We start from the raw sequence: 13,637 nt of genomic DNA on the forward strand, positions 1-13,637 counted from the left end.
CACTTGCTTGTTTTCATTATGGACTGAACGTTGTCTTTGAAAGATTTTAGGAACAATCTGAGGCCTAAGATATTTTTTTCCTCCAAGGAGAATTCGCTTCAGCTTCTGGCAGTCACCTGGAGACAGTGGCAGTCCCGGTGTCCCCACTGCAGTTCCCGGGTCAGGTGCTTCAGAGCCTCGCTCTGGCCTTTGAGGCTGGTCCAGTTCAGGTTCACTCCTGCACCGAGGGTGCAGCCTTGGACGTGTCCAAACCACAGTGTGGGGTAGGCTCTGTTTGGCAGGCCCTGGAGTCCAAACTGTGTCCTGAGAAATTTGTGAGGTGCCAGAAATGCAGTTGAACTTCCTTACCCCCTCTCCTGGAACGCACAGACCGTCCTGGGGAAGGGGCGCAGGCCCTCGGGCCGACAGCTTTGTCCCCAGGTCGGGCTCACTGGACTGATCCTCACCGTTCTGTTAGCTGGCGAAGCTTCGTGCCGGTGCTGCCCTCTGGTCCGCCAGGACTTGAAGCAGAGGTCCTCCCTGTTAGTCTTTCAGGTCCTGCTGTGCTGACTTGTCATCAGGTTGTCCCTCCCTGCCCTTTGTCAGATGTGGGCTGCGCTTCTCAGGGGTGTCATTGCTTTTCTGTGAGCCTGCCCTGGAAACCCTGGGCACTAACTGTGTGGTGCTCACTGGGGAGAAGGGTGAAAGTGGTGTCCTTCCTGGGGGCCTGAGGTGGGAATGAGGGTGGCCGCATGTCAGGGTGGGGAGCCTCTGGCCTTACAGTTTGTGCTCGGCTGTCCCCGTGTGTCACCCTTCCCCCAAACTGATCGAACTTGCCCTTGTGAAACCTCCGTGTCCCTCCACCAGGCACTGTCCTTGTAGAAGAGCTGGTGCCTGCGTTGTGACCACCAAGCCTGGAAATGGAAGTGGCGTGGGGTGTGTCCCATGAGGGCTGGCGGTCTGCTGCCCACCCCTCGCCGTCGTGGGGGCAGCTGTGTCTGGGCAGTGCTGCTCGTGGGGAGGCCAGGGTGGCCGTGGCAGGGGAGCTGCTCTGCCAGCCCTTCTCTTCACAGCACCTGCCTGCCTTCTGCTCCATACTGGGACTTCTCTTTCCCTGGAGTTTTCTGTTTTGTGTTAGTGTTTTCGTGTCTTTCAAGTGTTTGTCCTTCCTTCCTTGGAGCATAGTTATGATAATTGCTTTAAAGTCTTTGTCAGACAGTCCTAACATTTGGTCGTCAGGGGTCACTATTGATTGTCTTTTCTCTTGAGAGCTGTAGGTTTTCCTGTCGGTTTTTTCTTTTTTGGTAAGTAATTTTGGGTTGTATGTTAGACATTTAGAATATTATGTCTTGAGACGCTGTATCCTGTTAGAAATCTATTGATGTTGGCTTTTTAGTTTGTTTTGGCGGGTAGTCCAGGCCGGCTGGGTTGAGGCTGCAAGTCCTGGCCTGCCTTCCGTGGCTGTGGTTGCTGTCGGTGTAGTTTTCACAGCCTTTGTGCTGCGGTTCTGGTCTGTCTGCCGGACGGGGAAACCTGTGTAGTTCTCGAAGTTGTCGCTGTGCCCATCGTTGGTTTCACACGTGGGCTGCCAGGGGGTATCTAGGACATTACTCACAGACTTAAAGGACCCTTTCACCCCTGCCCTCTTCTCGGGGATCCTCGCCCCTGGTTCTAGGGTTCCCAGGGGTCTGTCTCCCCTCCTGGCCATGTCGTGCACCTGAACCTGCGCAGCACAGTGGGAGAGAGCACTGTGGGTGCCCACTCTTCCCAGCGCATGCCCATCCCTGCTGCTGTTGGGTGCAGTTTTATTATCGGTTCTCCCTGGTGTGTAGGGGTCAGAGGGCTCAGGCCTGCAGGGGCCATGGTGTTGGCTTTTCTTTCTCCTGTGTCTGGTATCTCCAGGATAGAGGTGGGGGTATGGGTAGTAGTCATCTGGAAGACCACCTCTGGTCACTTTACCTTACGTTGAAATTACTTTGGGGGGGACTAATTTCTGTAATAGAAGAGTAACAGCATCTTCTAGAAGGGGACTGTCATGGCCACCTCTGGAGCTTCTGCAGAGGTGATGCTCAGTGTCAGATGCTGATGCCCAGGCTGCCCACAGGCCATCCTGAGTGAGTTGGTCTGGGCGGTGGCATGGGTGTCCTTGTGGTGGAGAGCTCCTAGGTGATTCAGCTGAGCGGCAGGGCAGAGACTCACTGGCTCCGACGGGGAGGCGGGTGGAGAGAGTGGAAGCCCAAAAGAAAGGAATGGGCTGATGAGGAGCATTTGGAACTTGTCACACACACAGTGACCGATGCCGTGGACACAGCAAGGGCAGAAGCTGGTCAGGGCAAACCTGAACAACACCAGATGCACAGACCGACGCCAGGAGAGAAGCCAAAGGGAGAAGTGACCAGAGAAGGGGCAGGCAGCAGGGCATGGTGCTGCCCAAGCCAGAGAAGGAGCAGGGGAGGGGGGGGTCTTTCTCTCCTAAGTTGTGCCAGTTGTCCAAGTGGGAGGGAGCGTGGTGTGGACCAGGCCGATTGGGCTTGAGGTGCCCCCGGAATCTGCATGGAGATGTCAGATAGGCAGATCAAGGGAAGTGGCCAGGGCTAGGAATGTACATTTAGGGATCACTCTGTGTCTGGTCTTTGAAGCCACCAAACTGAATTAGGTCCCCTGAGGAGTGAGGTGGGACGTGCCTCTCCGAATACATGGAGAAATTAGGGAGACTTGGAGGCCGAGGTGGAGCAGGCAGCGAGTTGGAAGAGAGCAGGGGGGAGGCATCTGCAGGTCAGGGCAGGGCTGCTCTCGCCGGGAGCCCTGGCTGGCCAGGCCGCGGTGACTGCTCAGCTGGGAAGATGAAGGCCGCATCCTTCCCTAGCAGCTGGCGTGAGCTTCTAAAGAAGTTGTCAGATTGTGGGACTCTGGCTCAGGGCCCTCCCCTGACATCCCACCCTTCAGAGGCAGGGCCCGCTGTCCCCGAGGTGCATGCCTCACAGGCTGCCTGCTGTCCCTGGCCAGCCCTGGCCACCTTGCTCTGGTTCCCTGGGACACCTCATTCCAGCAGGTGCGGCGACTCCTTCCGTCCCTTCTCTTGCTCCTGCTCGTGTGCCACCTCTGCCACTGGCTGGCGAGGAAAGCCCGAGTCTTCCTGCTCTGCGTTACCTTGGGGTCTGTTCCTTTTATTATCGGTGTGTCTTTTTTGTTTCAAATCCAAGTGACTTCAGAGTACAAGATTACCCGATGTGGTCCTCAGGATTTGAGCGTGGATTCGACTCCCTTAAGCCAGCTTTAAAGAGCTGGAGCTGACGCTCACCCTGGCCACTCTGGGTTGCCGTGGTGACCAAATTTGATGTGTGTGCCACTTAAAAATGAAAGTGCTGTGTGCTGGTGGCTGCTGCTGTTCAGGAATAGGAAACCAGTTGTGCGGTGCTCAGACTGTGGGGAAGGGACGTGGCTTCGCAGACCTGGGATTAAATGACTCAGGGCTCAGAAAACAGTACCTGTAAAGAAAGTAAAAGGAGATAGGAGTGGAGAAAGAGGAGGGGAGCTGCTAAAAGTCACACACTGAGTCGGTCTTGCCCTCAGGCAGTGCTTCGGAGCACCTGGACAGGAAGAGGGGCTTGCTGGCGTGTGGTGAACGTCCCTGGCATGGCTGGTGGTTTCAACTCCGGTAGCAGCGGGTTTTCTCCCCCAGCTGTTCTTGGAGGTAGCCAGAGGTGGGGAGAGTTCCAAAAGCATCCATGGGGGATGAGGCCGTCTGTGCCCCAGCTGAGTCTCAGGGCACAGAGCATGTCAGAGACAGAGGGTCTTCCTCCATGGGACCTCGTGTTTCCCAAATGCATTTGACTACAGAGACCCCTCTTCCCTTCTGCGGGACGGCTCTTGGCATCACGCAAGGCGAGTGAGGAGCTCGACTGGGAGGTGCTGCTCATAGACTTGCGCACTGTCTGGCAGAGTGGGCGGAACCAGCGGTGGTCCGCGCGGCTGCTGTGTGCATGCGTGTTGCCCCTGGTGGTGGTGGTGTGGGAGGCACTGGTAGTTGAGAGTACACAGGATACTCCCTGGGTCAGAGTGTGTGGGTTCAGGGCTGGTTTCTGCTTTCCGTGACCTTGGGCATATCACTTACTGTCTCTGTGCCTCAGTTTTCTCATTTGTAATGTAGGGACAGTAGTCCTGATTTGGGAGCATCGCAGTGATGTGTAAGTGTAATAACGTGTTTAATGTAAAGAGTCTAGTGCAGCCTGGTCCAAAGATGGATAAAGGCCTGGTTGCCACCGTTCTGCCTCTGTCATGGTAACCGCAGCACCGCGCCTGGCGCTCTGCTCTGTAAAGACCCCGGCCTTTGTTGTCACCTCTGATTTTCACATCAGAAAGAGGACACACTGGGCTCCCTCCCCAGGGCCAGTGCCGGCTGTGCCCACATGCCGTCTTGTCTGGTGTCACCAGGCACTGTGTGGTCCTAGCCCGACTACATTTCAGTTGCCCTTTAGTGGCAGGGCTTCCACACCAGCTTCTCACCATTGCACGTTAGGAGAGTCGTCCTGCCGGGCCATGGCGGGTGGGCGTCATGAAACGGCTTGTTGCCCGTGTCCCCCAAGTCTGCGGTGCTGTGGTTTGCTTTGTCAGTGCAGCAGACAATGAAATTATCGACCAGCCTGGGACCTGTTTATGTTGATGGTCGCCCATTTCATTGGTGCATGAACAGGGGCTCTTGTGTGCGGGCGTCATCCGCCCTGGGGGTGCTCTGGAGACTCGAGCGTGCGATTGTGCTCACAGGGTGCTCTCTTCCTGGCTGCAGATAACATCCCCGAGGACCTCAGGGACCCTTTCTACATTGACCAGTATGAGCAGGAGCACATTAAACCCCCCGTCATCAAGCTTCTCCTGTCCAGTGAGCTGTACTGTCGTGTCTGCAGCCTCATCTTGAAAGGAGACCAGGTGGCCGCCTTACAAGGACACCAGTCTGTCATTCAGGCCCTGTCTCGGAAAGGGATCTACGTGATGGAGAGCGACGACACCCCCGTGACAGACTCTGACCTCGGCCGAGCACCCATAAAGATGGTGAGTGGCTTGTGGCCCTTGGAGGCAGCCCCTGGAGCCGTGGGCTCCGTCTGTGTGCCTGGTGGTGACACGCTGGCGGCGCAGACTGGGCACTTTAGGCAGCAGGTGGTGTGTACGCGGGAGTGCGGCAGGACGGCGGGGTTTGCGCGTGCGTGTGTGTGTGTGTGTGTGTGCGCGCGTGCGCGTGCGTGTGCGGAGTGTGCTCTGATGTATGCATCTTTTCAAGTGCGTGATTGTTTTGGAAAATGGGGAAAGGAGCAGCTTGCCTTTAGCTCTCTTGCCCATTGTGAGTGCTCTGTGACAGCTGAGACTGAAGGGAGGTCTAGTCAGAAAAATGTTGGAGGAAAGCTTTTTCCACATCATTTGAAATACGATTGTTGAGCCCATTCTATTCGATTGTCAAATGCATACCTTAGAAGTGTTTCTCTGCCAAAATAAATAAGTACGCCTTCTCCTTCCCTAAGCACTGCCTGCCCAGTCTTTCTCTGAAGCCAAGCTGCTGACAATTCTTCCCTGGAACGTGCTAGGTCTATGCCATTCTTCGTGCTCCTGCACTTCCTTTGTTCAGGTTGTCCCCGGCATTCTGCAGCCTGTGGCTTCAGTCTCAGACTTTGTGGATGATGTGTTTTGGGTGAAGAGAATGTTACTGTGTTCTGTGAGGACATGGCACAAAGACGTGGTTTAGTTTTACCCGCAGAGCGGTGGACCAGTAGCCAGAGTCCCTTGATGGGCAGATGGCCTTGGGCAGGTCTCCCCTCTGTGCCTTTTCCACAGCTGCTAGAAGGACTGTAGGAAGCCCACCACCGACCGGGGGAATCTCACAGGCTGGCTAGGGAGATGAAGAAACAAGGACCGTGAAATGCTACACTAAGGGCCGCAGGGCTGCCTCCCTGAGAGGGTTCCCTGGATCCTGTCATCCTAAGGCTCTTTGGCCAACAATGCCAGGCTTGAAATAGGACGGAATGCAGGTCTCAGATCTTAGCATCTCTTCATGCGGGAGGGTAAGAAACAATGAGGCCGGAGTCCTGAGTCTGGGCAGGTCCCCTACACTGTAACCTGGTGGTATCACTGTTGCCTCTGTCCCCAGAGTGCCCACATGGCGATGGTGGACGCCCTGATGATGGCCTACACCGTGGAGATGATCAGCATCGAGAAGGTGGTGGCCAGCGTCAAGCGCTTCTCAACATTCAGCGCCTCGAAGGAACTTCCATACGACCTTGAGGATGCCATGGTGTTCTGGATCAACAAGGTGGGTGCCTCCCCACGGCACAGCTGTGCGACCCTCTTCCCGTGGCCCGTCCTCTTCTTCCTGAGAGTAGCATACGTCCTTGCTGTCACACTGAGACCCAGCCTCTCAGTCGTTTCATCTGGGGCTTTATTTTGCATAATCTGTGTCCAGAAATGTGTCTGCTGTCATCAAAAAACAAAGCAAACAGGCGTTACTCCTTAATGTCAAGAGCAGAGTGTGATAAATTTGTATTTGAAAATGCAGTACACAGTTATGGTTTAAATGGATAAGTTCTTTTTATCTCATGTACCTACATACAGTGAAGGAATTTTCAACTTTAGAAAGCAGTTTGATAAAGGAAAAAATGGTGTCTTCTCAATACCATTTTCTCCCTTTACATTTAGAAGCTTATAGTATAATTTTTGTATGTAAAGAATGTTTATTTTAATAGTATGTATAGGATTACCTTACCAAAGACTTTTGGGTAGTAAGCCTCCTTTTTTGCAAAAATGTGTGCAAGTGTGGGCATTAGTAATGTGAAGGCCGTGGAACGTGGCGCAGCCTGTGCGAGGCTGTGCTCGGGGGCTTGAATTAGGGTAGCTGCTTGCGTAGTTTGCTCAGGCAGAGACAGGCTGGCAGTGCTGTTTGCTGACTCCCCTTAAAAGCCTCTCCCTTTGGCTGGGACAGGCAGGTCTTTCTGCTAGGAATTGGTAAAGTTTTGTGCTGTGATTTCTTCTAGGACAGTTGCCCTGCTCTTTAGTTGTTTTCCCACCCAAACTGGGGTTTGGGGAATCTGGTGGACAGGCAGGCCCCCTAAAATGTCATGACCCTGCTGTAAGGTAGAGGGCAGAAAGCCTCTGGGTTTTCTAGGACTCACTGGGGAGCTTCTGGGCCCTAGTTTGGACTTGGGTGCTGGCCAGGGCCGTCTCTGCCCACTCTGCTGCTGCCCGGAGGATGCCTCGTGGTGGCGGGCACCGTGCATGCTCCTGACACCGTGCGTGCGGGAGGTGTTGTCAGCAGGAATCCTGGTAAAAAACGGTGTTCAGGACTGGTGCCCGTTTCCACGGGAGTCTGGGCTTCTGGTGATGCTCTTATCCTAGCAGAAGCTTATTATGGTCAAAAATTCAAATTTTAACTTTTCTTTAACATCTTTTATTGATTTTTTTCCCCTTACTATAAAAGATGACATGGTGGTTATAGAAAATTTAGAAACTATGGATGAGCAAAAAGAACAAAATGTAAATTACCCAAATCTTGCCACTTATGAAAATAGTTCACATTTTGATAAAAATTCCGATAGTTTTTGTTTGTAACATGTAGACTTAAACCACACTGGAGGTTTGCTGCGTGTTCTGTCGCATGCCGAGGTTTGCACCCAGTGCGCCCCGTGAGGTGAGCACCCACCCGTCCGATCCGACGCCCCGCCCGCGCCTGGTGTGGAGGCCGAGTGGTCTCCTTCCGCTCTGTGCGGTCTCAGCGGTTTCCCTCAGAACACGGTCCTACCAAGGGATAGTTGTGACAAAAATGTTCATATTTAAGGACTTTTGGTTGTTTTTTGACCAAATCTGACCATACAGATTGTATCACTTTTCTTACACTGTTGGTCTGTGTAGGTGTCTTTTTACCGTTTTCCCATGTGTGAGCTATTATTAAAAATCGATTGCCAGTTTGAAAGGTGAAAAATAGTGTCTTTTTAAATTTCTTCATTCATTGGCAAAGTTGAACTTTAAAAAAATAAAGTATGTGGCTATTTATCTTTCTTCCCTGGTAAATGGCTTGTTCGTATCTTCGCTCACATTCCTTTGGGGCTGGGCATGTTCCTTTCTCCCCTGTCCGATCAGGATTCTCATGTATTTGCTATGTATTTATAAGTAATTTCCTGGGTTATTTGTGTGTGGACTTGGCAGATATATAAAAGATGATCTTCCTGTACTCCAGAGGTGTCACTTTCCTCACATGTTTACTCTGTTCCTCCTCCTTTTTTTTTTTTTTGAGACAAGGTCTCACTCTGTTGCTCTGGGTAGAGTGCAGTGGCGTCGTCATAGCTCATTGCAGCCTCCAACTCCTGGGCTCAAGAGATCCTCCTGCCTCAGCCCCCCGAGTAGCTGGGACTACAGGCACATGCCACCATGCCCACTAATTTCTCTCTTTTTTGTAGAGGTAGATCTCACTCTTGCTCAGGCTGGTCTTGAACTCCTGGCATCAGGCAATCCTGCCGCCTCCGCCTCTCTTCCTCCTTTAAAGAAATACACTATTTCTGGCTCCTAGCTTGTCACGGGTATGTCATCTACTGACTTAGGATTGTGGCGAACGATGATTATAGCTCGTGTGTCCCTCTACTTGCTGTCCCCATCTTCTGAGGTCACATTGACAACGCTGGGCACATCTGTGGTCAGACTTTATATTGCTATGATTAGGCACCTGTTTTCATAGCTCACATTCCTTTTCTTGTACACGTTCTGTTTTTTCTGGAGTTAATACTTCAGTTTTCATGATCTTTTCTTTTTTTCTCATCCAATAATTAAATTTGTATTCAATGTTTTCCACGTTTTGCTATTCCCGTGGCATTTCCACAGGAATCCAAGTTCCTCACAGTAATGGTCCCCTTACGTGGCTGCTCTGACCTTGGTCAGGGTGTGGGCTCTGGGCGCAGCTGGCTGAACGCCCCCCCCCCCCCCCCCCCCCCCGTTCCTTGCGTCCAGAGCCTCTTCGGCGTGAAGTCCCTGGTGTCCCAGTCGTGCACCCTGCCTCCTCTCCAGTGTGGATTCTCAGGCACCTCACGAGCTTCCCCACCTTCACCGTGCTGGCCAGTTTTCTCTCCACTGTGAATTGGTGCATGTTTAGTAAGCTTTGGGCTCTTGTGAGGTTTCCAGAGGGGTGAGTTTTTTCTCCAGCCTCAGTTCTTTGATGCCTGTAAGATCTGCATTCCTTTTGAAGCTTTGGTCGTAGGTACCACGTTTCCGTACATTTGAGTGCAGGTGTAAGCTGCTCTCGCATCCACGTCTGTGAGGCCATTACCTATGTTTGGCTCTATGTCTGGGTGGTCTCATCCCGTCAGCTATTCCTGAGAGAATGGGCCACACGACAGGCCTGTCCAGTGAGAGGAGTTTCTCTTTCTTTGTAGCATCAGTCTGGGACTGTGTCCTGCCCCAGCCTAGATGGTTGCTGCCTGGGCCACCAGCATGTCTGCCCTCCTGGGCTTCCCTTCACTGCTGCGCTGGACTAGCTCAGCTGCCTCCTCCTGGCCTAGGCCTTTGTCCCAGGTGCTTAGCTGAGAGCATCCGTGCAGCGCTGAGAGGATGCAGGAGCCTCCCTCCCAGCTCCTCTGCGCACCTGCCGGGGAAGCCACTTCCCCTGCTCTGGGGGAGCTGCCCACTAGCTGTCTTCTCTCTTCAAGACCGAGGGGTCTGCCGTCTGGGTTCCCTGTTGCGTGTGTGACCTGGGCCCTCCTCCTTCCTGAGGGCTCTGAAGGTCTGCCGTGGACACCTTGCTGGGGCTCTTGCTTTGGCTTGTTGATGCCCAGCCAGGCGCTTTTATCTGTGTTTAAAACGGCTTTGATGGGGTATAACTTACGTGCAGTACATGGATCCGAGTGAGTTTTGACAAGCGACTGTTATCTGTTTGACAGTCACCGCGATCAAGATAATGTTTCCGTCACCCTCAAAAAGCTCCTCTGCAGCTAATCCTGACCCAGGTAACTGCTGAGCTGCATCCTTTGCTGTGGGTTAGTTCTGCCTTTTCCAGGTTTTGGTAAAAATGGAATCACTTGGTATGGTATGGGCTCTCTCATGCCTGGCCTCTTTCACTGAACAAACTGTTCTAGAGTTCGATCCATGGCATTGCGTCTGTTAGCAGTTTGATTCTGTCTGTGCGTAGTAGAATCCCATCGTGTGACTGTGCCGTAATTTGTCCGTCCACCTTCTGATGGGCGCTCGAGTCTTTTCCGGTTTTTGCCTATTTTGAATAAAGCCACTGGGAGCATTTGTGTGGAAGTCCGTGCAGTTATATTTTCATTTCTTTGAGTAAGTACTTAGGAGGAGAATTGCTGGGTCATATGAGATAAGTATATATAACTTATATAAGTCTATTTAAATTAAATTGTTAGGAGAAACTGCCAGTATATTTTCCAAAGTGATGGTAACAATTTTAAACTCCCATTATCAAGATAGGAGAGTTTCAGTTGCTCTATACTTTTGTCAACAATCAGTAGCAGCATTTCATTGTAGTTTTAATTTACATTTTCCTAGATTTGCATCATCTGTAGTCTTTTGTAAAGTGCTTATTCAAATATTTTGTCCAGTTTTTTATTGGGTTGTCTTATAACATTGCAAGAATTATAAATATATATATATTTGGGAATCAAGTACCTTGTCAGATATATATATTGTGAGTATCTTCTCCCAGTCTGGCTGTCTTTTTGTTTCCTAAACAGTGTCTGTCAAAAAGCAAAGGCTTTTAAGTTTTTTGTAGCCTAGTTTATCAGTGTTTCTTTTTATGGTTTGTCCTTTTGTTTCCGAAGAAGTCTTCACCTGCTCTGCGGTTGTGCAGATGTGTCGTCGAAGCTCTTGCACACCCCCGTGACCCACGTGGAGTTACCTTTTGTGAGTGATGTGAGGGAAGAGTTGTTTCATTTTTCCTTCATACAGATAACAGTTGTTAGCCATTTGTGGAAGAAATTTTTCTTTCCTCGTTGAATTATCTTGGCAGCTTTGTTGAAAGTCAGTTAGGCCACATGCATGTGAGTCTGTTTCCAGGCTCTGTTCTGTTGCCCTGGTCTTTTATGCCAACCCCAGGCAGCCTTGATGGCTGCAGCTTATGGGAACACTGGAAGTTTGACAGTGCAAGTCTTTGCACCGCCATATCCTTTGTATTAAAAAAACTGTTTTAGCTATTCTGGGTCCTCTGCGTGTCCACCAAGAATTTTAGAATCAGCTTGTCAGTTTCTACAAAAAATACTTGCTGGGATTTTGATTGGGACGCACTGAAGTTAGATCAGTTTGGAGAGAATTGACGTGTTATCAATATGTGTCTTCCAGTCCACAGACATGCTGTGTCTCTCCATTTATGTGCACTCAGTTTCTCTCAGCTGTGGTTTATAGTTTTTCAGGGTAAGGTCTTGTGTATAGGTTGTTAACCTTCTTCCCGTACTTCTCATGTTTTTGATTCTGTTATAAGTTGTATTTTCCTAATTTTGTTTTCTAGTTATCAGTCTATAGAAATGCAATTAGTAATTTTTATATTGACCTTATATTTTGTGACCTTACTAAACTTATTTATTAGTTCTAGTGGCATTTAAAACATTTCTAAATATTTTCTGTATACAAGATCGTGTTGTCTGTGAATAAAGACAGCAGTACTACTTTCTAATCCATATGCTCATTTTTTTCCCAGGCGTGGTGGCTCACATCTGTAATTCTTGCATTTTGGGCGGCTGAGGCAGGAGAATCACTTGAGGCCGGAGAATCACTTGAGGCCAGGAGTTCAAGACCAGCCTGGGCAACATAGTGAGACCCCATATCTACAAAAAATAAAAAATCAGGTAGTCTTGGTGGTGTGGCCTATAGTCCCAGCTACTTAGAAGACTGAGTAGGAGGATCACTTGAGCCCAGGAGTTTGAGGCTGCAGTGAGCTATGATCATGCCACTTCACTGTAGCCTGGGCAACAGAGTGAGAACCTGCTTCTTAAAAAAAAAAAAAAATTCCCTATTGCACTGGTTAGGGCCTCCTGGTATTGAATGGAAGTGGTGAAAGAAGACATTTTTGCCCGTGTCCAATCTTAGAGAATAATCATTTACTCCATTACAGAGGTTAGCTGTTAAGTCTTTTCGTGGATGCCCTTTTTTAGGACTTACCTTCTATTCTTAGTTTGCTTAGGATATTTTTTTCATGAGTACATGTTGAACTTATCAGCTGCTTTTTCTGTATTTATCGCGGTGATTATATGGCTTTTCTTTTTCAGTCTGTTGATACAGTGAATTATATTAATTGATTTTTGAGTTTTGAACCAGCCTTTCATCCCCGTAGGACAAATACCAATTGGTTGTGATTGTTACTTTTTTATATATTGATAGATTCAATTTCCTAACATCAAATATATTGTTGATGATTTTTGCACCAATGTTCTTGACGGATATTAGTCTGTAGTTTTTATTTAATCATGTATTTTTCTCGTTTTGGTCTCAGGGTAATGCGGGGCTCAAAAAATGAGTTGGGGAATATTTCCTCCTCTTTGTGAGGTAGTTTGTGTATGGTCAGTGTTACTTCCTTACGTCTTTGGTGGTATACACTAGTAAAACCTTCTGGGGCTGGACTTTTCTTAGTGGGAAGATTTTAATTATGCATTTAATTTCTTTAATATACATGTGTTTAGATTTTCTGTTAAATATTGTGTCAGTTTTGGTGATTTGTAACTTTGAAGGGATATGTCAGTTTCATTTAGTTGTTGAGTTTATTGACATAAACTTGATATTACTTCTTTATTCCTTTTTATGTATCTGATTTGTAGTGATATGTTCCCTCTGTTCCCTCTTCCCCCCCTTCCCTTGATTGGTCTGATTATGTTGTTAATCATCTAAAAATCTTTTAGTTTTTATTGATTTTCCTGTATTGTTTAATATTTAATTTCTCCTTTTGCCTTTGTTGTCATTTTCACTCTTTATTTTGGGTTGATTTGCTGTCCTTTTCTGGCTAAGGTGGAAGGTGTTCGTTGAAGCCTTTCTTCGTTTCTCACATAAGCGTGTTGATTCCTCTCTAAGCCGTGCGTTAGCTGTGCCGTATGCATTTTTATAGGTTGCTTTTTCATCGTTCTCTTTAAAATATTTTCAGTTTCACATGTGGATTCTTGTTTTATTATTGGGTTATGTAGAAGTTTGATGTTTAATTTGTCAACATTTGGAGGGAGGTTCTAGATATCTTTTTGTGTTTTTTTTTGTTTTTTTTTTGTTGTTGTTGAGACAGAGTCTCACTTTGTTGCCCAGGCTAGAGTGAGTGCCATGGCGTCAGCTTAGCTCACAGCAACCTCAGACTCCTCGGCTTAAGCGATCCTACTGCCTCAGCCTCCCGAGTAGCTGGGACTACAGGCATGCGCCACTATGCCCGGCTAATTTTTTCTATATAGATTTTTAGTTGTCCATATAATGTCTTTCTATTTTTAGTAGAGACGGGGTCTCGCTCTTGCTCAGGCTGGTCTCGAACTCCTGACCTCAGAGCGATCCACCTGCCTCAGCCTCCCAGAGTGCTGGGATTACAGGCGTGAGCCACCGCGCCCGGCCCTTTTTGTGTTTTGATTTCTGATTTAATTCTGTTGTCAGAACATACTCTGTGACTTCAATCCTAAATTTATTGAGATTCATTTTACGGCTCACCAACCACATGTTCTGTC

At 49.1% G+C, this 13,637-nt stretch overlaps 1 protein-coding gene across 1 annotated transcript in view; it reads left to right on the forward strand.

Annotated features, from left to right (window-relative positions):
* CAMSAP1 (calmodulin regulated spectrin associated protein 1) overlaps positions 1–13,637 on the forward strand; it is a 72,587-nt gene that overhangs the window by 15,035 nt on the left and 43,915 nt on the right. Inside the window, exons 2-3 of the mRNA XM_069477105.1 lie at positions 4,766–5,028; positions 6,116–6,277. Coding sequence (XP_069333206.1) covers positions 4,766–5,028; positions 6,116–6,277 — 425 coding nt within the window. The remainder of the gene's footprint in view (positions 1–4,765; positions 5,029–6,115; positions 6,278–13,637) is intronic.

This window comes from Eulemur rufifrons, chromosome 7 (genome assembly GCF_041146395.1).
Source record: "Eulemur rufifrons isolate Redbay chromosome 7, OSU_ERuf_1, whole genome shotgun sequence".
NCBI lineage: Eukaryota > Metazoa > Chordata > Mammalia > Primates > Lemuridae > Eulemur > Eulemur rufifrons.